At 42.6% G+C, this 27299-nt stretch overlaps 1 protein-coding gene across 2 annotated transcripts; it reads right to left on the bottom strand.

The window, feature by feature from the left end:
* Nucleotides 1-69: 69 nt before the first annotated feature.
* LOC124130323 (multiple epidermal growth factor-like domains protein 10) lies at nucleotides 70-20764 on the bottom strand. 2 transcript variants are annotated; one of them, XM_048387505.1, is made up of 15 exons: nucleotides 20689-20764; nucleotides 19884-20024; nucleotides 17139-17354; nucleotides 14701-14895; nucleotides 13931-14062; nucleotides 12186-12332; nucleotides 11607-11747; nucleotides 11074-11211; nucleotides 10040-10180; nucleotides 9202-9411; nucleotides 3559-3756; nucleotides 3097-3225; nucleotides 2097-2240; nucleotides 1519-1660; nucleotides 70-623 (listed from the first exon to the last, which is right to left on the bottom strand). In XM_048387505.1, the coding sequence occupies exons 1-15, from the start codon at nucleotides 20750-20752 to the stop codon at nucleotides 278-280; spliced, it is 2484 nt and encodes an 827-aa protein (XP_048243462.1). In that variant the 5' UTR covers nucleotides 20753-20764; the 3' UTR covers nucleotides 70-277. The 2 variants fall into 2 exon arrangements, with proteins under 2 accessions (XP_048243462.1, XP_048243463.1); XM_048387506.1 differs by lacking the exon at nucleotides 17139-17354.
* Nucleotides 20765-27299: the final 6535 nt, after the last annotated feature.

The following is a 27299-nucleotide window of genomic DNA, read 5'->3' as shown; positions in this document are numbered from 1 at the left end:
CGGTTCGCCCCGATTATGTTTCTAGGTTTGTCAGCACCATATCCGTGCTCGTGGGTTTCACCGAAGTGGTAAACGTCTAAGACCTGCACCACTTCAGTCTTTACTCCCACATTAAGCTGATATGACTCGAATACTGTTTAAAGCGGTGTTAAACACAACTCACTCACTTACTCAATGGTAAGAACTAGTGACATTCTACATACTGTATATTGGGTCTAGCTTCAAATTATCCGTAAAGGAAACAACGGCCCTCTGTTTGGAATATCGTGTTTGACGGTTATATACTCCCTATGTTGACATATCCTTCAGCTGTGTCACGTGGTGTGCTTTCGGGTATATCGATTGTCTCATATATGTCAGTTGCTGTGGAAACATAAACGTCACGTGATTCGACGTCATCAGATGTAAAAACACACAAGGAATTCTCTATTTTACTGGTCTCGATTGAGCAGTACGTCCTCCCGTTCAGGTTGTTGTCACGTGACATGACGTCGAGACCTTCGTAGCCTCTTTCGTCGGCTGGATCTTCAGCAGCGACCTGAGACTCTCCTGCTCTGTCTGTGTCTGCAGGAGTTGTATTGTAGTAGTGATGGGAATCAGCTGGACAGTCCTCTTGTGGATGTCTGTAAAACACCGACAAACACAATGTACACATACCATGTTTACGACACTCGTGCCTACATTCCGGTATTTCCAAGGGTGCCTTGCAAAGCGCGAATCGCTTTCAAGCGAAGTACAGCGATTCGCCTTACAACAGAGCGATAACTTTCAGTCGCTTCCAAGCGAAACAATCGCAGGCTGAGGTCGCTTTGTTCTCAAACCAAAGTGGTTGCTGACTTTGACAGCGGAACAAGAAAGAAATTCTTGACTGGATCAACGAGGAAATGAGCAAAGGCAGCTAACACCCCATCATCCCCAGTCTGCTCAACATCTTCAAAGTAGTCATAAATTTCATCAGCTCGTCATCGAGCCTCTTCTATTACGTTCTTCATTACGTCAAGGCAACCAAGCGGTAGTTGCGCCGCCATTTTGGAAGAGTGCGCAAGCGCTTCGAACTGTTGCAGACCCCGGGATGAGCGATTAATTTGCTTTCTCTAAGCGATTCGTGGCTTGCAATGCGCCCAAGGTCGCCACAGCAGCGGAACCTAAATTTGTTGAATGACGTCAACAATCTACAGCTATGACGGCGTTTCTAGTGTGACGTCATTCCGACCTCGAATAAGATGAGAATGACCAACAATGCCGTCCGGATAACGTAAACTATACACTGTTTTCTTGTGACGTGATATGACCCAAGGGCACATATGATTTATGATTCTGAACCCCGACATGTTTGCCCTCGTAGGTAATAAAAACAGATACCGTTTTTCAGCAGTGAACAATTTTTCAGAAGAACCCAATACATAATAATCTCTCTCTCTCTCTCTCTTCTCTCTCTCTCTCTCTCTGTCTCTCTCTGTCTCTCTCTCTCTCTCTCTCTCTCTCTCTCTCTCTCTATCTATCTCTCGTTCTCTCTACCTTTGCCTCCTCCTCCATACCACAACACCGATGAACGTGGGCACAGCCACAAGGACAGTGAAGACTGCCACAGATATTGATGCTGCAACTACTGTTCCGTCTTCGCCTCCGTCTTCGTCTCCCTCTCCGTATTGCGAGTAGGCTAACAAAGTAATGTCCATATTAACAGCTAAATGTGAAACATATCCACACACAAATCATTTCGTAATGTGGACCAGAAAGCAATTTTCGATTAGACATAAGTGAAGTCATTGGAACGCCAACATACGATATACACGATTCTGCTGTACAGGTTGGCGGTATCCTATATAAAAATTAACTTTAGCGCATAAATGTGTTTCGATGTATGCTTTTTCAAAAAGATTAAAAACAAGTGATCTTTTATACAATGTCCTACTTCTTTTAACTATTCATCGAAACTAATAACCTTATTGTTAACCATTCAAAGTATGCTCGTTCCCATGATATTCTGAATTGTTATCCAAGTGTTCAATTGTCAGAATATTAAACAGTGTTCAAACATAACCCCCCTGCCCTAAATGTTTTTGACTGTCTGTACATTTGACAATGACATTCACCTTGTGTACACTCAGCATCGATCCACCCAGCTTGACATCCGGAAGCACATGACCCTGTCACGTGATGACATGACGAGCTTCCCGCACATCTCCTGTTTGAGCAATAGCTGCGGCAGTTCTGTCCATATGTGCCATTCGAACACACTAAGGCGGGAATATGCATAGATATGTTATCAAATAACACGTGTCCGATGTAAGAGTGATTGGGTATACCGGGTTACATTCGTGACCAATGGTTAAGTTAAAAAGGCCTTTGTCAAGGGAAGTTGAAGAAAATCAGTTTAGCTTCGGACATTCTGATTTCAAGTCTCTTGTGACTTCTTAACCCCTAAAGAAACCTCTTTCTCTTCTGTAAAACACCATGTGTACAGTCTCAAGGACACACACCACTGACTGAATTCTCCTTACCTGTATCACGCCTGTCTCCCCGCCCTCATAGGCTACAGTCTCCAGAACAAACACAACTGACTGAATCTCCTCACCTGTATCACACCTGTCTCCCCGCCCTCCTTGGCTACAGTCTCCAGAACAAACTCCACTGACTGAATCTCCTCACCTGTATCACGCCTGTCTCCCCGCCCTCCTTGGCTACAGTCTTCAGAACAAACACCACTGACTGAATCTCCTCACCTGTATCACGCCTGTCTCCCCACCCTCCTTGGCTACAGTCTCCAGAACAAACACAACTGACTGAATCTCCTCACCTGTATCACGCCTGTCTCCCCACCCTCCTTGGCTACAGTCTTCAGAACAAACACCACTGACTGAATCTCCTCACCTGTATCACGCCTGTCTCCCCACCCTCCTTGGCTACAGTCTCCAGAACAAACACAACTGACTGAATCTCCTCACCTGTATCACACCTGTCTCCCCGCCCTCCTTGGCTACAGTCTCCAGGACAAACACCACTGACTGAATCTCCTCACCTGTATCACGCCTGTCTCCCTGCCACCCTGGTCTACAGTCTTCAGTACAAACACCACTGACTGAATCGCCTCACCTGTATCACACCTGTCTCCCTGCCACCCTGGTCTGCAGTCTCCAGGACACACACCACTGACTGGATCGCAAGGTCTATTCAAACAGTGACAGACTCGGTGACAATCACCAAAATACCAATGACTGCAAACTAAAAACAAATATAGTTAAGACTGAACATTTGAGTTGCATCTTTTTGTGAAAAAACAATGTGCACAACCAAATCATAGATCGTTGTGCTTGAGATTTATTTCCACGATAAAGGTGTTGGGCATTGATACATGGCACATCTCTCCATGCTATGTCTCTAAACTATGGAATCTTACGAATGAAATGATTATTTACCGATTACATGTTTAATTGATAGCGTATTATAATTGGTTTTTACGTTTGTGCTTGAAACATGCATAAATTGTGATAATGGAAGCATCCTAATGGAGGTCTTAAAACAAAACTATAAGAAAACAGAAAACATCTTTGCTACCATATGTCTCGACCTCACAGAGATTGAGAAAGCTTGTGTTCTGTGTGATAGTTAGGAATCTTCCTCGCCCTTCACATGACACATCGTAGACGCTGTTCGATGTTTCTGGGGTGTCCGGGGGGAATACGTAGCAGGTAATGTTGGAGGTCGAATTGGTATTACTTAGAGAGAGGAAAGCTTCACGAAGTCTGCTGACATCTGAAAGACCACATTCTAAAGACATATAATTATTTCTTCAGGCAGTTTGTTTCCTAACGTTCCCGAAATGGCCCAATAGATAAGATGAACCCGTTGAATGTCTTTCGAAGTGGGTTAAGTCAGTGTGAGATGTTGCTGGTAGAAAGTACACACCGAAAAGGAAACATAGGCAACAGAACTTGAACAAACTCGTTCTGTCCGCGCCAGCTTGAAGTTATTCCCACTCCCAAGGCCGGAAGTAACATAACCATTATAATTATATGAAAGTATCTCAATATTTATTGTTTGATCACCGAACTTGGTGTAAGTGACATAGCAAGTAATGCTTCATATAAGACCAGTATGTAAATGAGGATATATATCTGCCAAAACTACGAAACAATACTGTCACATTTTAGTGTGAAACTAAAACCTAAAGGCATATCCAGTCCTCTGTTGTGATGGAGTTCAAAGCTCCTACACATCCGCACACAGATAGTAAAGTGCAGGGTCCAGCAAATGTACCACAAATCCCTGTTTCAAAGACTACCCATGATCTATAAATCAATCAAGGAATGACCTTTTTAGATTCACAGAAAGTATTTGGGTCAAGTAGAATTAATACCCTGTGGATTATCTAAAACTCAATGGATGTTCTTGCTTTTTTTCACTCTCAGAAACGAACCAAACAAGTGTTGATCCATTTAGGTATTTGTTACGAAACGTTGTTACCACAGCTGTAATGAAATTGAGAGACGAACTGTGAAATGCTGGACTTCTTCACTGATAACATCAATTTTGTGCAATTTGGGGATAGAACGATTAGGTAGAAAGTAGGCATCCCCATGGGAAACATTTGTGCTCCCCTCTCTGCTCATCTGTTCCTTATGTACATGAAGCAGAATATCTCCTTTTACTGGCAAAATCAAAACACGAGGATTTTGCAGAGAAGCCTAAGTTAAGTTTCAGGAATATCAAGTATTTGACATCGTCCAATAAAGGTCAAGAACCAATTCCCTTGCATAAATGTTCAGAGCAGTAAAAACTGTCTACAAGAATGTATGTAAAGAGGGGTGACTTCAACTTTCAAATAGTCCCCTTTCCCTTTATGTCAAGCAATATTCCCGCGGTTCCAACATTTGGTTTCTACATTTACAACTTGAGACGTGCAATCGAGCATGCTCTATCTAAAATTCTACCATGAATTTGGAATTTACTCGATTCAGATTGGTCAATCAGAGGCTATTTAATCACAATAACAATTCAGATTGGTCAGTCAGAGGCTATTAAATCACAATAAACCCCCTCTGATTAAAACAGCTGGCTTAACGGCCTCTTTACCGCGTAAGGATATGCATGTGCACTTTGTGCTTGCCCATAAAGATGGCGGAGCTCACGAATTCCGTGTCAGTTGGAACTTTTGATCTAGGAAGTTTTGCTAAAGTCTATCTACATCCTGCAAATGAATGGAGTGACGATGATTTTGACATTATACTCTCCAATCTGGAAAATTCTGGTGACTATAATAACACAAACATCTTCAGAAATATGTTTTGAAAAAATCAGTTGAACAAACACGTAAACGACATTTGTCGTCTGCTGCTCTAGCTATCATATTATGACGTAAACACATACCAAAAAAGAAATTAAGATGAAATTGTAAAAGATAGCATTGTCTTTATTGACAGGCGTGAAGGACACGCCGCCTAAAAGGCAAAAGCTTGCCGCCGAGCGCCCCCCTTATGAAGTACCCGAATGCTCGGACAAAATCAGCCTAGATCTAGGTAATATTTAATTTGTCAAAATAAAAAGACATTTAAATACATTTTGGGGGAGATGCTTTAAAATAAAATCGGTTTGCTGGACATACATATTTTTTATGAATAATTTACAACACATGCTCAGGTGGCGAGGCCTAGTGGTGTCGACAAGACAGCGACGAAACATTTCGCACAAGTTGCAGAGTCTGATCTTGACAACATATTCCTAGACGGAAGAGCAAAAAGTACCCTAAGGGCCGCCTCAAACTTGGAAATAAATATTTTCAAACGTAAGATAACCCAAAGTTTATTTTTTATCTTAGAATCTCCAATGAATAATGATCAATGTCTTAGAATCTCCAGTGGATGATGACTCATGTCTTAGAATCTCCAGTGGATGGGGATCCATGTCTTAGTATCTCCAGTGGATAATGTGCCATGCCATAGAATCTCCAGTGGATGTGGATACATGCCTTAGAATCTTCAATGGATGGTGATCTAGGTCTAAGAATCTCCAGATTTCCAGTGGATAATGAACCATGCCTTAGAATCTCTAGTGGATGTGGATACATGCCTCGGAATCTCCAGTGGATAATGGTCCATGTCTTAGAATCTCCAGTGGATGAGGATCCATGTTTTAGACTCTCCAGTGGATGAGGATCCATGTCTTAGAATCTCCAGTGGATGAGGATCCATGTTTTAGACTCTCCAGTGGATAATGAACCATATCTTAGAATCTCCAGTGGATGAAGATCCATGCTTTAGACTCTCCAGTGGATGAGGATCCATGTCTTAGAATCTCCAGTGGATGAGGATCCATGTTTTAGACTCTCCAGTGGATAATGAACCATATCTTAGAATCTCCAGTGGATGAGGATCCATGTTTTAGACTCTCCAGTGGATGAGGATCCATGTCTTAGAATCTCCAGTGGATGAGGATCCATGTCTTAGAATCTCCAGTGGATGAGGATCCATGTCTTAGAATCTCCAGTGGACGAGGATACATGCCTTAGAATCTTTAGTGGATAATGAACCATATCTTTGAATCTCCAGTGGATGATGACTCATGTCTTAGAAACTCCAGTGGATGAGGATCCATATCTTAGTATCTCCAGTGGATAATGAGCTGTGTCTTAGAATCTCCAGTGGATGAGCATACATGCCTCAGAATCTCTAGTATATAATGAACCATATCTTAGTATATCCAGTGGATGAGGATCCATGTTTTAGACTCTCCAGAGGATGAGGATCCATGTTTTAGAATCTCCAGTGGACGAGAATACATGCCTTAGAATCTCAAGTGAATAATGAACCATATCTTTGAATCTCCAGTGGATGATGACCCATGTCTTAGAATCTCCACTGCTCCATTGGATGAGGATCCATATCTTAGTATCTCCATTGGATAATGAACCGTGTCTTAGAATCTCCAGAGGATGAGCATACATGCCTTAGAATCTCTAGTGGATAATGAACCATATCTTAGAATCTCCAGCGGATAATGAACCATATCTTGGAATCCCCAGTGGGTGAGGATACATGTCTTAGAATCCCCAGTGGATGAGGATACATGTCTTAGAATCCCCAGTAAATGAGGATACATGCCTTAGAATCTCCAGTGGATGAGGATACATGCCTTAGAATCTCTAGTGGATAATGAACAATATCTTAGAATCTCCAGCGGATAATGAACCATATCTTAGAATCCCCAGTGGATTCGGATACATGCCTTAGAATCTCCAGTGGATAATGAACCATATCTTAGAATCCCCAGTTGATGCGGATACATGCCTTAGAATCTCCAGTGGATAACGAATCACATCTTAAAATCTCCAGTGGAAGCTTCCTCTTAAATGAGGTCTGACTGTTTCAGAGCAGCTGATCGCACAATCAATGCTGCCTTTTTCGCCTCCAGATTAGGCCTTGAACTCGCTGAACTTTTCGGCTTCACGTGATCATTAAACCAAATTTGAACATCTGCCTTTAACGTCTGATACCTGTTATCTATGCTTATGGTGTAAGTATTTATACTTTCTATTATCTCTGTGTCCTCCCGCAACACTAGTTAATGTTCAATCTTGCCAGATAAGCTGCCATAATTCTTTTAAATTCTCATCATCATTTTGTCACTATCATCAGAACTCTGGTCTGGGGTGAGCTTCCTGACCATATTTTCCATTCTTGTAAAAGCCCCCCAACCTTCTCTTTGTTCAGCCTCACTATCTGTTCAACTATCAACTATTCCCATTCCGTTTGAAGCTAGCCAAGAATCTCTCTAACTCTGATGATCAGACTTTTTACTCATGGTTCCTAAAAAACAATTCTTGTACTTTTATGTAGGGAATAAATGATAAAGGATTTATTTCTGTAAACTGTATAGTTTGTTATATTTTCAGAGTTGAACAGCTTGAACACGCACAAGCTGGACTTAAATGATTCAATTCACAAGTACATTTGTTAGTTACGGAAACATTTCTAAAATTAATTAATAAACAGTGGAACAAATTCAATAGTAAATAGTTACATATTGTGGACACATTACACATTTTCCGGTGTGTTAACATTTAGCACACGTACAATCAATCTATTGTGCCATTTGTACCCCCAACATAGAATTATTAGAAGGGTACGTAAAATCAGCCATGGGAGTGGATACTGCAATGATCAATGTCTTCGACTCAAGTGGATAATGAGCCATTTCTTAGAATCTCCAGTGGATGGTGATCCTTATCTTAGAATATCCAGTGGATAATGAACCATGTCTTAGAACCTCCAGTGGATGGTGATCCTTATCTTAGAATATCCAGTGGATAATGAGCCATGCCTTAGAATCTCCAGTCGACGATAAACCATGTCTAAGAATCTCTTCTTACTACTGTATGAATAACCTATTCAATGTCATATATTTTGAAGAACAATGTCTATAAGCATGAAATAATCATGTCGAAGAGGAACGAAATTTTAAATAAAGTAGAATCTCCGTTATATGAAGAATGTTGTGCTAGAATCTTCAGTTTATGAGAAACCTTTTCCTACAATATTTAATGTATAAATTGTCATTTCCTAAAATGTCTGTGAAAAGTGAATGTCCAAGAACTATGGAGAAGCACTTCTAAGAATCGGTGACTTATGAATAGCTATGGGCGAGATCCTACAGTGTGTGGGGGTGCAGTGTACAAGAACAATGTCCAAGTCTCCAGTGTTAATGAAAACAAATGTCATAAACTCCACCATATGAAGCCATTTCCTGAAATATTCAGGGTATGAAGAAGATGACCATAGTATCCCCAGTAAAATGGGAAGTGCTGAGTTGAAGAGAGCCCATTGCATCTTGAAATGATCTCAAGCTGTTCATTCTTGCTTCAGGGTAGATCTATGTAGTGTATTCAAACAGATTTGGAGAATACGAACGACAACAAAGAACGATATTTACAGCATTGCTATAAACGTCTTAATTCATCAAAAATAGTTCTGCCCATAGGTCAGACAAACGTTTCTGGTAAACATGTATATATGATAATGGTTTGTTTCGTAAAATGTGCATCGTTCACTTTGCAATGCGTGTGCCTTTTGGCCGAGGACTTGGCACTAAAAAACGTCACATATACTAAACTAAGTGAGTTAACATTGTACAAAAAAGAAACGGCATTATTTCAGTCATATATTCAGCGAGATATTACTGACTACTCTCGAAAGATATACATACAGTTTACTCGGTTGTATATCCTGACGTCATGTACCCTGTACTCCTGTCCAAGGTCTACAGTCCACACGCTTGGAAATTTAGCAGCAGAGTGGAAACAGGAGTTGTGGAACACATCCTGGTCACGGTTCCCATCTACAGCTTTGTCTGCCGACCAGTGTGCATTATATAGTGCACCAAGAGTTGCAGCTGGTTTCTTGAAGGCAACGTTTTCTGTAAATAAGAGCTATTTTATCGAGTAGCGCCATTACATGCACATTGTGGACTACTAACTTACGTGTTTTGTAGCAATGTTTTGTAAAAGTATTACAATCGCCACTCGTAAGAAAGTCCAGCTTTCTGACAGTCGTCGCCTGTGCTGACATCCTGACGTCATAGTGTTTCATATGACGTCGTCCCCTTATTACGTCATAATTGACCCTGTTCACATGTAGAGTTACCATACCGTACCCACGGGTGGTCCTTAGGCAGATATGGTATTGTCACACAAACGTATTTCATAGAAAATAAATCTCTGTACTTGTGCAATGATAAATTCTTTCGACTAGCGGTTGTCGGTCTCGGGGTGTACATGCCCCAACACAATGCTGAAATGTAACAATACCACTGTTGTCTAACAACAGCGACACTTGTGTGCTTATCTGAGTATACAGGGGGCGGTCGGGTAGCCAAGTGGTTGAAGCGTTCTCTCGTCACGCCGAAGACCCGGGTTCGATTCCCGACATGGGTTCAATCTGTGAAGCCCATTTCTGGTGTCCTCCGCAAGGATATTTCTGGAATATTGCTAAAAGCGGCGTAAAATCATACTCACTCACTCACTCACTCTGAGTATACAGCAAACCTTTCTGGCAGAGTTTTCCATTTCCGTCGAGCCAACCGGGGTCACAGTCACCTTCACAAACCCCTGTTGTTCTGTTACAGGTCTCTCCACAATGACAGGTGAAATTACAAAACTCTCCAAACGTCCCTCGTGGGCAGGTACCTGAGTGAAGATTTACAATGTAGGCAAACATAATGATATTTTGTCTCAGTCGTTGTTTGACAAAATGGCTGAGTGATCTTTTCCTCCGATATAGAATGTCATTTGACTTCCTTGTCTTATGGTACATATATATGATACTATGGATATCGGCATGCCGTACGTGTATATTGCATTGAAGCTAGACACAATTTTTATGGATAACAACTTCTTTAATACTGTGAAAAGCGACGTTCCTTGCTTGACAACGGTATAAGGATATATACCGAAACGTCGCTTTTCACATTATTAAAGAAGTTGTTATCCATTAAAATTGTGTCTATCTTGTCATCCGTCAACTTCTAAGTAAAGCCTATCAAACAATTTATTGCATTGAAGTGTAATATGAAGCTATGTGTCTTTGTTACTATAAAAAAAATGTTTACTTCTTTTCACACATTTTCCCGTTTCCCTGTGAAGCTACTTTTATCATGATAAAGTGTTTCGATGGTAAAGCAATGTTACCTCGATTTTACCACAACTAAAGATAGTTCGTGGACCGTCATCCTGTGTCAACCCTATCGCCAAACTGCAACCCCCCACCCCAACATCCCAACCCCCAACCCCCCCCCCCCCCCACACACACACCACACCACACCACACCACACCACACCACACCACACCACACCACACCACACCACACCACACCACACCACACACCCCACCCCTCATAACCGTCGCCCTGGTCTATACCCCCCCCCCCCAAATCCACACACACACACACACAAACACACACACACAAACACACACACACACACACACCACCGCACCCCCACACCCCGCCCCTCATGACCGTCGCCCTGGTCTATACTCGCGCTCAATTGTTTCCATTCTTATCTCCTTTATGCCATCCTCACCTGTACAGTCGCCCAGTGTCCACCCTGTCTCACATCCCCTGTCACAGTCCCCTGTTGAGTTACAGGAAGAGTTCCCCACACAGTGTCTAGAGGCACAGGTCTTGTCACAGTTAGACCCATAATGTTGACTGTCACAGGCTGAAATATTTAAGAAATCTGGCATGAAGTATTAACCTCAACTCTGTATCTATTTGAGATATGGCAATACATTAACAAGTGTGAGTATCGGAATTTTGCAATAAATGTTTTTTATTAAAGCGATAATTATACATATATTCCATCATTTTCACGTTATCCATAAAATTATGTGAAAACAATATGTGAAACCATTTTTTGGCAACGTCACTATATTGATCCTACAATATTTACGACATGGTTATAAAGCATTAACGGCTCATATATGCAACGTGTCAACCTCTACATGTTGCTGAAACTGTATTTTTTTCAGAACTGTGAGAAGCTTTGGGACAGAGTTTTAATTTGCTTTATTTACCTAGACCTATTACTTGAACTGTTTTCCATCTGGGAATTACCTTCTTTACAATCTTTACCCTTCCATCCCTCCTGACATCCGGAAACGCACGTCCCCGTAACGTGGTCACAAGGTGAGCTACCCTTGCATTTCCTGGTAGAACAGGGTTCCCTGCAGTTTTGCCCATACGACCCAGAACACCCTGTTCAAATACGAGTATGAAAAGCTTACAGTGGAACTATATCAACAAGTTGGTTGTTTATCGATAACATATATGGATATCTAAACCTTGTTCATGCCGAGTGAACCAGATTACATTCATATATAGGATAATCAAAATTGGAATACAATTACTTTGCATGGTAAATATTTGAATATGAATGTGACCAGTGTCGTCTATTCTGAAGCAGTGATGTCAAATGCATAACGTTTAATATAAGTCATCTTCATATGAAAATAAATATTATTTAAAACCTGTAAATCAACAATCGATTTTGCAAGTAAAGTGTACTACAATGCGTATCAGGACAAAGGTCTCAGGCTCAGTAAACACTATCTTTGTTTTCAACCGTATGCAGCCGTGCGCCTGTAATAAAACGATACGATACATGTATAGTATTTAACAAAAGCAAATTCCTACTTTGAGCACAGTCAACATTAGTCCAACCGGAAGTACACCCACTGTCACACGTCCCCGTGTAGCGGTCACATGACGACGACGGATCTAAACATCTCCGGTTGGAGCAAACGTCTTTACAGCTGACACCGTAATGGTTCTCAGCACACACTGAAAATACAAGGTTTTGATTTGGTCAGCAACAAAACACAACACAACATAAACATGTTAATGAACAAACTAACAGGGGGAGAAATCTTAATCATCAACGATGCAGTAATTGTAATGCTCTGTTTAGATGTATCACATCTGTATCCCTGCCTACAGTCTGCAGGACACACACCACTGACTGAATCTCCTCACCTGTATCACACCTGTCTCCCTGCCTACCTGGTCTACAGTCTGCAGGACACACACCACTGACTGAACCTCCTCACCTGTATCACACCTGTCTCCCTGCCTACCTGGTCTACAGTCTGCAGGACACACACCACTGACTGAACCTCCTCACCTGTATCACACCTGTCTCCCTGCCACCCTGGTCTACAGTCTGCAGGACACACACCACTGACTGAACCTCCTCACCTGTATCACACCTGTCTCCCTGCCACCCTGGTCTACAGTATACAGGACACACACCACTGACTGAACCTCCTCACCTGTATCACACCTGTCTCCCTGCCACCCTGATCTACAGTCTGCAGGACACACACCACTGACTGAATCTCCTCATCTGTATCACACCTGTCTCCCTGCCACCCTGGTCTACAGTATACAGGACACACACCACTGACTGAACCTCCTCACCTGTATCACACTTGTCTCCCTGCCTACCTGGTCTACAGTCTGCAGGACACACACCACTGACTGAACCTCCTCACCTGTATCACACCTGTCTCCCTGCCACCCTGGTCTACAGTCTTCAGGACACACACCACTGACTGAACCTCCTCACCTGTATCACACCTGTCTCCCTGCCACCCTGGTCTACAGTCTGCAGGACACACACCACTGACTGAACCTCCTCACCTGTATCACACCTGTCTCCCTGCCTACCTGGTCTACAGTTTGCAGGACACACACCACTGACTGAACCTCCTCACCTGTATCACACCTGTCTCCCTGCCACCCTGGTCTACAGTCTGCAGGACACACACCACTGACTGAACCTCCTCACCTGTATCACACCTGTCTCCCTGCCTACCTGGTCTACAGTCTGCAGGACACACACCACTGACTGAACCTCCTCACCTGTATCACACCTGCCTCCCTGCCTACCTGGTCTACAGTCTGCAGGACACACACCACTGACTGAATCTCCTCACCTGTATCACACCTGTCTCCCTGCCACCCTGGTCTACAGTCTGCAGGACACACACCACTGACTGAATCTCCTCACCTGTATCACACCTGTCTCCCTGCAACCCTGGTCTACAGTCTGCAGGACACACACCACTGACTGAATCTCCTCACCTGTATCACACCTGTCTCCCTGCCTACCTGGTCTACAGTCTGCAGGACACACACCAATGACTGAACCTCCTCACCTGTATCACACCTGTCTCCCTGCCACCCTGGTCTACAGTCTGCAGGACACACACCACTGACTGAATCTCCTCACCTGTATCACACCTGTCTCCCTGCCACCCTGGTCTACAGTCTGCAGGACACACACCACTGACTGAACCTCCTCACCTGTATCACACCTGTCTCCCTGCCACCCTGGTCTACAGTCTGCAGGACACACACCACTGACTGAATCTCCTCACCTGTATCACACCTGTCTCCCTGCCACCCTGGTCTACAGTCTGCAGGACACACACCACTGACTGGGTGACAGGGCTCATTGGAACAATGGCAGAAATTACTGCAGTTTTCACCGAAAACGCCTGGACTGCAAACTTAAAGAAGTATGATTAACAGCATGTCATGTATGGCCGAACAAATGCTGCTTTTGTTATATCTTGAATGAATGTCACGATAGCGGGAGTAATAAAGTATTAGTTTTATCACTTCAAAGAAATGTTCATATTTACTGAGAATGTACCTGAATCCATTTGCCTTTCCCATTTCATCAATCCAAGGTTTTATTTCTTTAGTGAGTGAGTGAGTTGGGTTTAACGCCGCTTTTAACATTATTCCAGTTATATCACGGCGTGTCAGCTTAATGTGGGAGAAAAGTTAGGAGTGATGCAGGTCTCAGATGTTTACCACTTCGGTGAAACCCACGAGCACGGGTATGGTGCTGACAAACCTAGAAACATAATCGGGGCGAACCGGGATTCGAACCCACAATCATAGGTTTCTGGCGCTCCCAAGGGACGCAACTCTGCACAGCGAATCGCGGCGCCTTATTCGACTGGGCCACCCGTGCCCCCTATTTTTTAAGTAAATGATATTAAGTCGTTATAAATATATTTATTACAGCAAATTACACTTACATATATGTATTCATTAACACTTATATGAAAAGGCATTACTCATATTCCATTTAACCTAAAACACATTTAACCTCCAAATATAACGTGTGTGATCCTACCATATATCTCAACCTCGCACAAATTGAGGGTCGTTGTATTGTGTGTTATGGTCAAATATCTAGCCCTCCCGTCACACTTCACGTCAAAGACTGAGTTGCCTTCTGTGATGTTGGATGGGAAGGTGTAGCAGGTGGTGTCGTGTGTGGAGCTGATGTTACTCAAAGACAGGACAGCCTCCTGGATCCTCGTGACATCTGTCAGGGAAAAACAAAAATATGTGTGTTCCTTCTGTAAGATCATGATGATGTGATATTTGTTTAACACTGTTCCAGTTGGTTCCCCATAGAGATACAAATAATCGGGTTCATAAACATCGAATGTGCATGTGTGCAAATATCAATTCACGCGCACCAGTCTATTGTTAACGTCATCCGGACGGAATTGTTGACGTTTTGCGAATCTTATTGTGATGTAAGGTCGGAATGACGTCACACTAGAAACGACGTCATAGCTGAAGATTCTTGACGTCATTAGACAATTCCTGTTTTCTAAGACGCCAATCCTGATCAGTGCATTTTTCTGGAGGTGGCCTCTAACGGATTTAGACATATTGGGCAATAACGAAATTTTATTACCCTCGCTTTCGCTCGGGAAATACAAGAATTCTGACACTCGTTTCCTAAAATAACCATGACACACAAACATGCTCTTATGATAATCTCTATTTTCAACATACAATGTATAACCTGTTCTGGCTCCCGTATTGTTAGGGCATGTATGGTTAGTGTTAGCGATGCGATGAACCAGTCCAATAATCACGATCCAGTATATATGCAAATGAGTTTACCAAGCAGGGACTACTTTTATTAGGCTTTATACACAGACGTGGTGTTAGGTGCACAAACACTATTGCAAAACGTTCACTAAATCTTTAGTTAATGGTTTTCCGAAATATGAGTTTTTATGTAAACACCCATCATTTGGCAATAATTAAATTTTCGTTGTGTTCATTGTAATTCCTGCACTCTCATAAGATGAATTGGTCACGTGTTATTGCAATTATTTCCCAATGAAAGTAAAAAAATAAGCCACGCCCAACAAGGCGGACTACTTTTATTACTATGGGATGTCGGGGAATCCCAATATTACTGTCAAGATAATTCCCTTTCTGCTCCCGTTTATCAACACGCACATGACATTTAGCGAAATTCATGCAAATGTATTGTCAAAACTACCCTTTGAGGCCGAAGGCCGAGAAGGAATGAAACAGAAAACGTGCAGGCTTGCTCGCCTGTTTTTTCCCGCTAGACTGGGTTCCAGGCCCCACATTTCATGTCTTGGGAGTTCATTGCTAGCCGGCACGTTATCGAGACACGGATTCTCTCAGTTTGGGCATCGGTTTTATTCATGCCTCAATCTACCGAAAGAAATACACAGTCAGTCCTTAACTATATCACAAATGGGGTGGTTAATATCAGGCTTTATATTCCTATTCGTGCTTTTAAAGTTAATATAGAGAATAGCAGTGTCTCTTAAATTTCAATTATTTGAAGGACGATCTTCTAGATCTTCTAGAGTTGGGGAGTGGTTCGGGGACGCTGGGACTAGTTTTGGAAAATTCCATTGAGTTGACATGTCATATGACATGCTGGATGTCTAAACAAAGTGTTATATTGTACGATTCCTCGTTTCATAACAGTAATTGTATGCTCTTTCAAAGTTGATTTCAAGGGGTTCACAAGTTGTTTAATCAGGTTTACATCATTCAAGGCCCGTTTTATTCTAGACATGTGGAGGACATATCTAAATTTGTCCAAAAGGATGTCCGATGAACTTCCATATTTTAACTTGTACCATATGTTCCTTTGTTTGTTCAGGAGAACACTTGACTTGCCTATGCATGTGTTTGTAAACACCCGCGCTTGCACCACCGGTAGGGCAGGATGCGCCTACCTTTCTATAATTATTTAAGCAGTATCTCCAACCAAATTTCAGATGAGTCGCCTAGGGTGTATGACAATGTGCAGTTAAGTATGACATACGCCAAAAAATATATTTCTTGAGTTCGGCAGGTTTTTACTTTAAATATGTCAGACATTGACCTCCCAAGGAACATGTTCTACAAAAGTTTCAATCATGTGGTGGGTAATAAAATCTTTTATACACTCTGCCTTCATAGGTACCTACAGTATATTAAAATCCTTCCCGACGTCTACCCGATATTCCTGCATTTAGATGTAGGTATGTATGGTATACAGATATAGATAGAGGTAGATAAAATACAAAAGTCCAGAGATGATCTTTGGTGTCACATGCATATATGTGTGTCTCAGATAACAATTACAATTGTACCTTCACGTCAACGCTGTTGAAGAGCTAAATGTTAATAGATAATTACAAGTAATAGTTACCCCATTAAAAGTTTGCTCCATCTTTCATGTACGTACATGTAACAAAAGAAGATACGAAAATCAATGAAATTGGGTATAATACTGACATCCTGCCCGGTTGTATATCCTGACGTCATGTATCCTGTATTGCTGTCCCAGGTCCACTGTCCACACAGCTTGAACGCTGTCAGCAGAGTGGAAGCAGGAGTTTCCCTGCACATCCTGGTCCCTGTTCCCATCTACAGCGTTGTCTGCAGACCAGGGAGGGTCACTTGGGAACAGTCGATAAGGAGATGTTGCGTTTTTATTGTAGGCTACGTTTTCTGCATGAAAAGAGCAATCACTTCTAATTTTAACCTATTTTTAATAATTGTTATATAGTGGAGCGGTGTGAAATGATGATAAATGATGTATGGTTGGTCGCCGTTGGGTAACTAAGAAGACAAATCGTAAGCCACCGAAAATTCAAGATGGCCGCCATTTGTCTTCTTAAAGTCGATATTGTGCCTATAAATTACACTCTTCAAAAAAAGAAACGCACATGTAGTATGTTGTTCAACCTGACTTCACAAAAAATCCGGTATATGAATTGGATATATGCTATTGGAAAATGTTGGTGACCTGACGTCAACCACAGCACCATTGTGCCTTTGTGACCGATACACACATATCAATTCCACTGCAGACCGTCCGAGAACCGTCCGACCAAGAGTTACCTCCCCTGCATAGGACCCTACATTCGACTGTTCCACCTACGTCATTGCAATGCAACAGCTATGGAGACTGCAGGACGCATCCCTGGTTTCAGGAGGATATCGGACCAGACTGTCAGGAACCATCTTCGCGAGGGGAATCCGACCCAGAAGATCGTCCCTGTTTTGCAACAGATCCATCGACAGCGACGCTTGCGTTGGTGCTTTACCTGACAGCCTTGGAATTGGAACTGGAGATGAGTGTGGTTTAGCGATGAATCACGATTTCTTCTTCACCTTAGAGATGGAAGACAACGTGTTTATCGTCGACGAAATGCGCGTTTTGCCCCACATTGTGTACGTAAATTCGGCAAATTCGGTGGCGGTAGTGTCATGGTTTGGGGGGCCATATCCTATACCACGAGATCTGACTTGGTTGTGGTTCAGGGAAATATGACAGCAAATCGCTACATGAATCAAATTCTTCAACCTCACCTCCTTCCCGCCAGAGGGAGCTGTTTCAACAGGACAACGCTCCACAGCACACAGCTCGTAACACGGTAGACAACCTTCATAATGCCAACATCAACGCCTTGCCCTGGCCGTCGAGATCTCCAGATCTCAACCCAATCGAACACCTCTAGGTGGAACTCGATCGACGTGTACGTCAGCGTCAGTACACGCCGCAGGCACTCCCACATCTGGCCAACGCGTTATAAGCAGAATGGCGCAGATTTCCGCAGGACAGAATTCGTACACTTATCCAGTCAGTGCCGAGGAGATGCGAAGCCGTGATTGCTGCCCGGGGCGGTCACACGAGATACTGAGTTCAGCGCAACCTTGTGGCCTTATGTGATGAACAATGAACAGTTTTCAATGCCTTTGTACAACGACAACATGTGACTATCGAGCTCCAAAATTTCATATTTGTATCTATGATATTAGATTAAATATATCGACTTTATTAGGTAAAATAAATCAACTAAAAATCTACCTGTGCTTTTCTTCTTTTGAAGAGTATATTAATAATGCATACTTCAACAGTTTTTGGTGTGAACATTTATGCTTGCTGTCACGCGTAGTCTAATTCTGATATGTGATGATCCTGATAAAACTGCCGAGTAAAAGAAAGTATGCACTTGAAAATTGGATTTGACGAAATAAATCCAAATGATATCAGAAAACAGCCAAGATGATGCATGTGCAGGACTGGCACAAAATGCAATGAATAGTTGCCACAACATCACAGGCAAAGGCACAAAAGATATGCCACGTTTAACTGCACAACACAGAGAGAGGACCGTAGGAATGAGGCAAATGGATGCCAACCACACCTAATATTCTGACATTCTGGAATATTGCTAATAGCGACCTATGACCATTATCACTCACTCATTCTAGACAGTATTCAGTGTTAATGCATCCTTAAAATTTGCAATTTGAGTTACAGGGATAACATGCTTGCCTCTTGAAACCTGCAATTATAACCTACAGTTCACTCTGCAATGTCCAACTCAACACAGAACCAAAAGCATAAGATACATGTACTATTGATTATTGATGAACTCTGTGTTACGTTTGAATGTTATTTTGGGTATGGCGGAAATGTTTCTTCTTTGTTCAGCTCTTATGCAAAGGAGTTATTATCCCCCGTCACGAAGCAGGAGGGGGTATGGGAATTTGTGCGTCTGTCCGTTCTTCCATCCATAACTGAAAGACCGTTCAATACTTCCTGATTAACATTTTCAAAGATCTCAGTCTGGCCATGAACGATGACTTTTGTTATTTAGCAGTTTTGGAAATGTTTATTTGTGCCGGTTTCCATGACAATTAACCATTGATTTCAGCTACTTAATTTTATATTTTTGGAATTTGTAATCTTATATGTTGTTTCCAATTCCATTGAAACAAATGAAAACCCCAGTGTATCCCATGACAATAGACCCTGTAACGGTAATGTGTTTTCCCAAGCCTCAGGCCATACAGATTCATAACAGCAAGCATTCATGTTCAGATTGGTGATTCAACAGGTCGGTATTTGACGAATTTCTCTATGTTCGTTCCATCACAATGCATGTCAAAATATTATGACAGGTCCACGCCTGTGAAGTTGTCATCAAACGTGGCTATATTGCGAACTCCGTGTGCAAGCGACTATACCTTTCTGACAGTTTTCTCCTCTTCCTCCCACCCAACCAGCATCACAGTCACCTCCACAAACTCCTGTTGTCTGGTCACAGGAGTCTCCACAGTGACAGGAGTAGAAGCAGGAATCACCAAAAGTTCCCGGTGAGCATGTACCTGGGGAGAAGTATTCGACGTAATAAGCGCCCATGGCGCTCTCAAAGTTAGAAATAGGGGTCTCATTAAAATATAATTTTGGTGAAAGATCGTAAATTTCATGATTTATGCTAACAGCCTGAAATGAAACAAAATAAAAGTCTGTGCGTATTTTACACGACAGATACATTTTCCAAAAATTAATTACCTTTAATTAAGGGTGCATATAACACACGAGTGCGCATTATACACGAATAAATAAGTCTTGTGTACATTGATCAATCGTAAGGGCTGCTAATTGGGATTGTTCACTTCTAATATATCCGGAAATATCGCCGTGGGCGCTTATTAGAGCGAGGCGCTTATTACGTCGAATACGGTAATTAAGCATTGACAAAAGTACAAACATAATCTCCAAATTTACCTCTCGAGCATGATCATGATAAAGCCCACGTTAATTAAACACTGACAAATGTCCAAATTGTTGTTGCAGAAGTATAATAGCAGGTATATATAAACGCTGACAAATGCACACACGGTTTTCACATTATTTTAACTGTTAAGAAGTTTCTTTACATCCCTGCTCATCCTAATGCAAGATATCGCAGTTTTATCAACTACAGATCATAATGTCCTCCTAAGATTGCCTAAGCTGAAGGGCACGTGTATGTAAGATGTATCTCACCAAGTATTAGCTGTATGCATCCTGACATCACGACACCGTACATTAGACTCCTCGCGTCCGCCATGTTGAATAACCAGGAAGATACATGGTGATTCAGGATAAGTCTCGCTTAATAAATAAACCGTATGTCTGTTTCACACAAAACACGACCAACGGCAATGAATAGCCACCGAAGCGGAACCCGGGAAGGGTGTAACATTTAATTTATTCTATGATCTAAACTTTGAAATATTTGTTTGTAATATTTGATGTACGGTGTTATAATGAACATCGTTCCCATCCTCTTCCTGCACCTGTTGTACATGAATTCAATTTGGTTCAATTGAATGGTTCTGTACGTTTATAACTTGTAATAATGGTGTATGTCCGATCCGCCTCTTTGTCAATAATGTATGTTTGCTTGGCAAAACACGTATGTACTTACTGCCTTGCAACGTGAACTGATTTCACGTTTGTGCTATTTGTGGCATAAAAGGGTAAATGTCCTCCTATCTTGACAAATAATGCGAACTTTTCAATGTCTACTAGAATCGTGTTACGTCCCTTGTGACAATGTCTTCGACGATTAAAGCTGTCGTAAAATCTCTTAAGTCCAATGTGACCAGGTGGACTATTTGACGGGACGGAATACATTCAAACGAAACACTTAAGTACTACGTATTTCAGGTTCGGTAGGTAATAATGTCGTATACCTTTTTGTCACTAGCTACTACTTAAAAACTACAAGATCAGACGACACCCTAACTCTGTGTGTGTCTCTGTGTGTGTGTGTGTGTGTGTGTGTGTGTGTGTGTGTGTGTGTGTGGAGTAGGTGGCAGTCGTGTTGCGTCCTTTGGGCATGCCAGAAACTTGTGATTTTGGGTTCGAAACCCGGTTCGCCCCGATTATGTTAAACCCAACTTACTCACTAGCTCACTCTCGCGTCGTCACATAAATGTTCAGTACAAATGACAGTATACAGCCAATTGCGTTTATCTACGTTGTCCAGCTACAACTAAGGGGTATACAACTCACAAGATACGTTCCTCTCAAAGATAGCATCGTCTAATTTACGACGTCATCAGTTTGCGAGGGCATGTTCGAATATCCAGAAATGACGTCATCATAGAACAATGTTTTATCATGAGATAAACCACGCTTCGCACTTCATTGTTCTTTGCGTTTTAGCGCGTAGCTTTTTTATATCACAGCTTTGAACATTATTTCAGTTATATCACGGTATGTCAGTGTGATGCGAGGGGAGCCTAAGTGGTGAAGGTCATATACGTGTACCACTTTGGTTAAACCCACGACACGGATATGGTGCTGACAAGGCTAGAAACATAATCAGGACGAACCGGTATTCACACGAAGAAACACAATGGAGGTCAGAGTGGTGTGAAGCAGGTATTCTGGTCACTTGTATTTGTCAATGCACTATTGAAACGCTGTGTATTAAATGTTCCGGAACGGTCACGCAGATGGGCTTTACTGACATTTCTACTTAGCACGCAAACGCATAAATAAAAAGTTCCTTTCGTGTTGGTCAGTAATACGATAAACATCTTTATTTAAGAATCCTAATGGTAATTCGGGCGCTCGGGTAGGCTGTTTCGTCACGCCGAAGACCCGGGTTCGATTCCCGACATTGGTACATTTTGGGAAGCCCATTTCTGGTATCCCCCGAGGTGATATTGCTATACTCGTTCACTCACTAATGGAAATTCAAACAAATTGTTGATAGTACGCAGAAGATATGTAAGAAAATATATGCATATGTAGATTCCTGACTGCATCCGTTTAATATAAATCCCATCGTTACCGTTTTGAAATAACGATTATTCATCCTACAGTAAGGGGGCACGGGTGGCCCAGGCGTATTAGGCGCCGCGATTCGCTGTGCAGAGTTGCGTCCCTTGGACGTATGATATAGTTGTGGGTTCGAATCCCGGTTCGCCCCGATTATGTTTCAAGGTTTGTCAGCACCATACACGTGCTCGTGGGTTTCACTGAAGTGGTAAACGTCTGAGACATGCATCACTTCGGGATTTCCTCCAACATTATAGAAGCACGCCGCGCTATCATTAGACTACTGTTAAAAGCGGCGTTAAACCCAACTCACTCACTCACTCACTAATCCTATAGCACCATTGTATCACCCTATACCACCCTATACCCCTCACGTTTCACACTATACCACCCTTGGTTTACTAAAGAAGTGTAACTCGAGGCTGCTTATTGTTACAGTGACGGCTTCACACGAAGGGCAAGGTCGGAATGAGAACAGTTATATCTTATACCACAAGACATGTTTTAAACGGGACACTGGTGGCTCAGTCCTGACAATCGACGTATATCTAAACTAAGTGGCAAAAGAAAGTATAGGTTGGCAATTTGTAATTTTCCTAAAAACAGCGATAACAAGTGGAAAGTGGGTATTCGGAATATGACTGCCCAGGAACAGGTACCAAAAACACCTCACCCGAACGCGCCACATTCGACGGCGCTCGTGCGGTGACAACAAAATGGTGAAACAGGTTCTCCGCCTATGGCATAAACTGCACGTGCATGTTAGCTGTATAAATGCGTTCGTCTGCAGGGTATTACCACACGTGATGAAGGCACACAAAAGACATGCCACGACTGTCACAGGAGCAGAGAGAGAGAGCCATCGGTATGGCCGAAATGGGGGCAACACAGGTCCAAATTGCCAGAAGGTTTGGTTGTACACCATTGACAGTAGCCAGGCTGATTCAACGGTACAGGCAGACAGGGACGACCCCGAGTGACAACACCACTGGAAGACGGTCAGATACGGCTCATTCACCTGCGAAACAGATTCGTAACGGCGACGGCGACGGCAGCAACAGCGTTGGGACATCCCATTACCCAACGTACAGTTCTACGAAGACTTCATGCTGCTGGAATCCGAGCGTATCGTCCTTTCCGAGGAATGGTACTGACTGCTCAACATCGACGCCTCAGACTGCGATCGGCGAGGCAGGTTCGACGCTGGCAAGTGAGAAATTGGCGTCGAGTGCTGTTTACTGATGAAAGCCGGTTTAACTTGTTTCGAAATGACGGCAAAGAACGAGTTTATCGACGCAGAGGGGAGCGTTTGGCTCCGGCGTGTATTCGAGAGGTCCATCCATTCGGCGGGGGAGATGTCATGGTGTGGGGCGATACTTGTGGAGATGAGAAGACTGATTTGGTGATTATACAGGGAAACCTGAACGCTGTTCAGTACAGAGACTAAGTGTTGCAGCCAGTTGTGCTTCCGTTCTTACAAAACCAACAGCAGGGGACATTGTTTCAACACGACAATGCCAGGCCCCATACTGCAAGACTGACTCGGAACTTTCTAAACCTGCAGAACGTTGACGTTTTGCCCTGGCCTGCCCACTCACCCGATATGAATCCTATTGAACATCTGTGGGACCATCTTGACAGACAGATTAGAGCACGCCATCAGCCTCCCGTCAACAGACAAGAATTGCAGCAGACCCTGAGAGACGAGTGGCAACGGATTTCAGTCCACGTCATCAGAAGACTGACGTCATCGATGAGGCGGCGTTCCACAGCATGCATTGAGGCAGCTGGAGGTCATACACGCTATTGAAGGCAACTGTGTCGACAATTAACTTGTAGTCTGATAATTTTTTGGTGACATTTCAGACAACTTTTGAAAATGAAATTTCTTACCCCACCATTGTTTACCTTGAGCTTACATTACCTGTGATTGCACAATTTCATTCAAACTGTGGTTGATCAACCATTTGTTACCCCTACCTAGATTATTTTATAATTCACAACAAAACCTCTTCTTGTTATTTTTTTATCGATCATGGAACTCGACCTATACTTTCTTTTGCCGCCGAATTTAGATATCGTTCCAAATATTATATTGGTTTATTTCGCCACGTTGAGTGTTTACATTATATCAAAGTTACAAGTTGCTGGGTGCATCACGCTCATAAGTGCTTTGATCACGACAACCCGCTGTATCTGTTGTCTAGACAGCCTCCGTGGTCTACTGGTAGAGCGTCCGCCCGGAGAGCGGAAGGTTCCGGGGTTCGATCCCCGGCCGCTTCATACAAAAGACGTTAAAAGATGGTACTTGTTGTTACCCTGTCTGGTGCTCGGCATTAAGGGTCTAAAAGAAGGATTGGTCGGCTCGGAGTCAGTATACTGCGTCTGAGTGGGGTATTCATGTTAAACTGCGGCATGGTATCTCAGTGAGCTAGCACTATAAATCGGCATCAGTATGGACTAGTCCAAGCAGCTACACACACATACACGTGCATGCACGTCACTATATAAGTGCGATAATCTTGGACGAGACGTTAAACCCAATTTCACCTCACCTCACCTATCTTTAGTCTATATGTACGTGACCTATGGATATAGCTCGATTGCAAATTGTCAGTTATTCATCTGGGCATAATTGATGTAGAATCGAAAGCGAATTTGAAGTAATAGACGTACCTATTTTGATTAATATAGTGTCAATCTTGAAGAAATCTCGTCACTATTTCTATGAACGAAAATATATTGCAGGACAATTTTTTCTATCGCCTTACGTGATACCTGATTCAAATACATCACCATCGAATAACCATGTCTTGTTTGTTTCCGTTTTAGCCACCGAACTTTGGGGAATATTTTCTTTTGCCCGACAGTGTAGCCACAGTATGTCCTCAGCGAGTAAAACCGAATAAAACGAGGTCAACCTTGTACGACACACGTATCTCACAACATGTCTCTTCACCATATGGGTAAGAGATATAGATATTAACCACTTGAGTACAGCGTGCGAGGATCTTTCCCCTGTTCAAGATTTCTATAATAGTGTGCAAATATACTCTTTTAAAAAGTAGGGGATCATGAAATATACATGTTAATGCCAAGTATTAGAACAAAGATAAGTGTTGACGGCAAACGTCATGTGATAGAACGTTTATGTATGTTAACCTTAACACCAAAACACATCCTAGTTTGCACGTGCATTACGCAGTAGCGCCACACACGTGCGTTGTGTGTCATTCCTGATTTTGACACTTTCAACAAAGATAAGTGTTGACGACAAACGTCATGTGATAGAACGTTTATGTCTGTAAACCTTAACACCAAAACACGTCCTATACTAGTTTGCACATGCGTTATGTGTCATGCCTGATTTTGACACTTTCAAGGAAGGTTGATAAATCTCTGTGGTCCAGTATTTATGCCTCATTTATTGCCTCTGCTCATCATACAGATGCAATTTACTTGATTTCATTCACTGCATGAACTGGGGATGTCGCCTCTTCCATGCGCGGAACGTCTACAGGCTATTGGTATGCTGAGAACTGGCCATTACGTTTCACAGTCTCTGATTGGCAGACTATGGCATAGGTACCATCAAATCGAAAATGTTGACCATCGACCTCGTTCAGGGCGTCCCAGGTCAACAACAAGATCACAGGATCAATTAATCCGAAAGCCGGCTCTCAAACGGCGACACAGATTTGCTGCAAACGTTCATCCGGCAACTGGGATCGAGTTACGGGTCGGACGATTTGTTCATCTCCATTGTTGTGCCGCCCCTTACAAATCGTCACATTGCCAACAGAGGTCTATAGCGTACACAACGTCAAAACTGGGGTAATTGTCGCTGGTCATATGTTTTCATGTGTCCGTATTCACGTTGCGCTTGCCTGGCGACGTCCAAATGAACATCAAGCCAATGACAACCTTAGACTTAATGACATATTTGTAAGTGGACCCGTTATGTTGTGGGGTGACATGACTATGACTGTGAACCCTACTCCTTATTGTGCAAGGAAGAATCACCAGACTATCGCGACAACATACTGACTTGTTGTCCGTTTGCAATGCGTGTGGGTCGACACACCGTACACGAATCGTCATTGCTCACCTCAAGCAGCACAACATCCACAGAATGCCATGCCAGCACTCAACCTAGACCTTTTCCCCATTCAAGACGTCTGGGACATGATAGGGAGACGTGTGCGTCAACGTCATTGGCCGCTGACAACGTTGGCTGAACTTAGCTAGGCGCTGCAAGAGGAGTAGGATAGACGACTTCATATTGCCATTGCGGGACTCATACACAGTATGCCTCGTCGAGTGAATGAATGTTTGACAAATCGTGGCAGTATTACGCACAACTAATCCAAAATTGCCAATTTACCATTACCTGTTGTAACGTGTTCCCAGTTCGTTCATTATTATCATTACTAGACTTTTACCAACTATTACCAAAAATTAACATGTCTTACCATGTTGGAAATATAAATTATTTCCGAGTATCCAGTCTACTTTTGGAAGAGTATATTATTGGAGTAAATTTAGACGTAGTCACGTTATATTACCGCAACGACTTTTGACTGAGTCACGATGGGAACAGACACCCAGTGGTCGATAGTGTGAACACCGATTCCCACCATCGGGGTACGAAGACGCACCAGCATAGCCCGGTCTTAACTTATCATAACCAAGATCCACTTTATTACGACAAGAGCATTATAACTAGGACTAATAACTAGGAGGTCTTCAAAAAGGCATTGCTCATTTTGAAGAAAACAAATGTTGTTTAAACCACAATTACCGTCCCTACAGTACGTCTACAG

The sequence above is a fragment of the Haliotis rufescens genome, unplaced genomic scaffold (assembly GCF_023055435.1).
Source record: "Haliotis rufescens isolate VD_foot unplaced genomic scaffold, xgHalRufe1.0.p SCAF_7, whole genome shotgun sequence".
NCBI lineage: Eukaryota > Metazoa > Mollusca > Gastropoda > Lepetellida > Haliotidae > Haliotis > Haliotis rufescens.
This window is presented reverse-complemented; position numbering and strand designations above follow the sequence as displayed.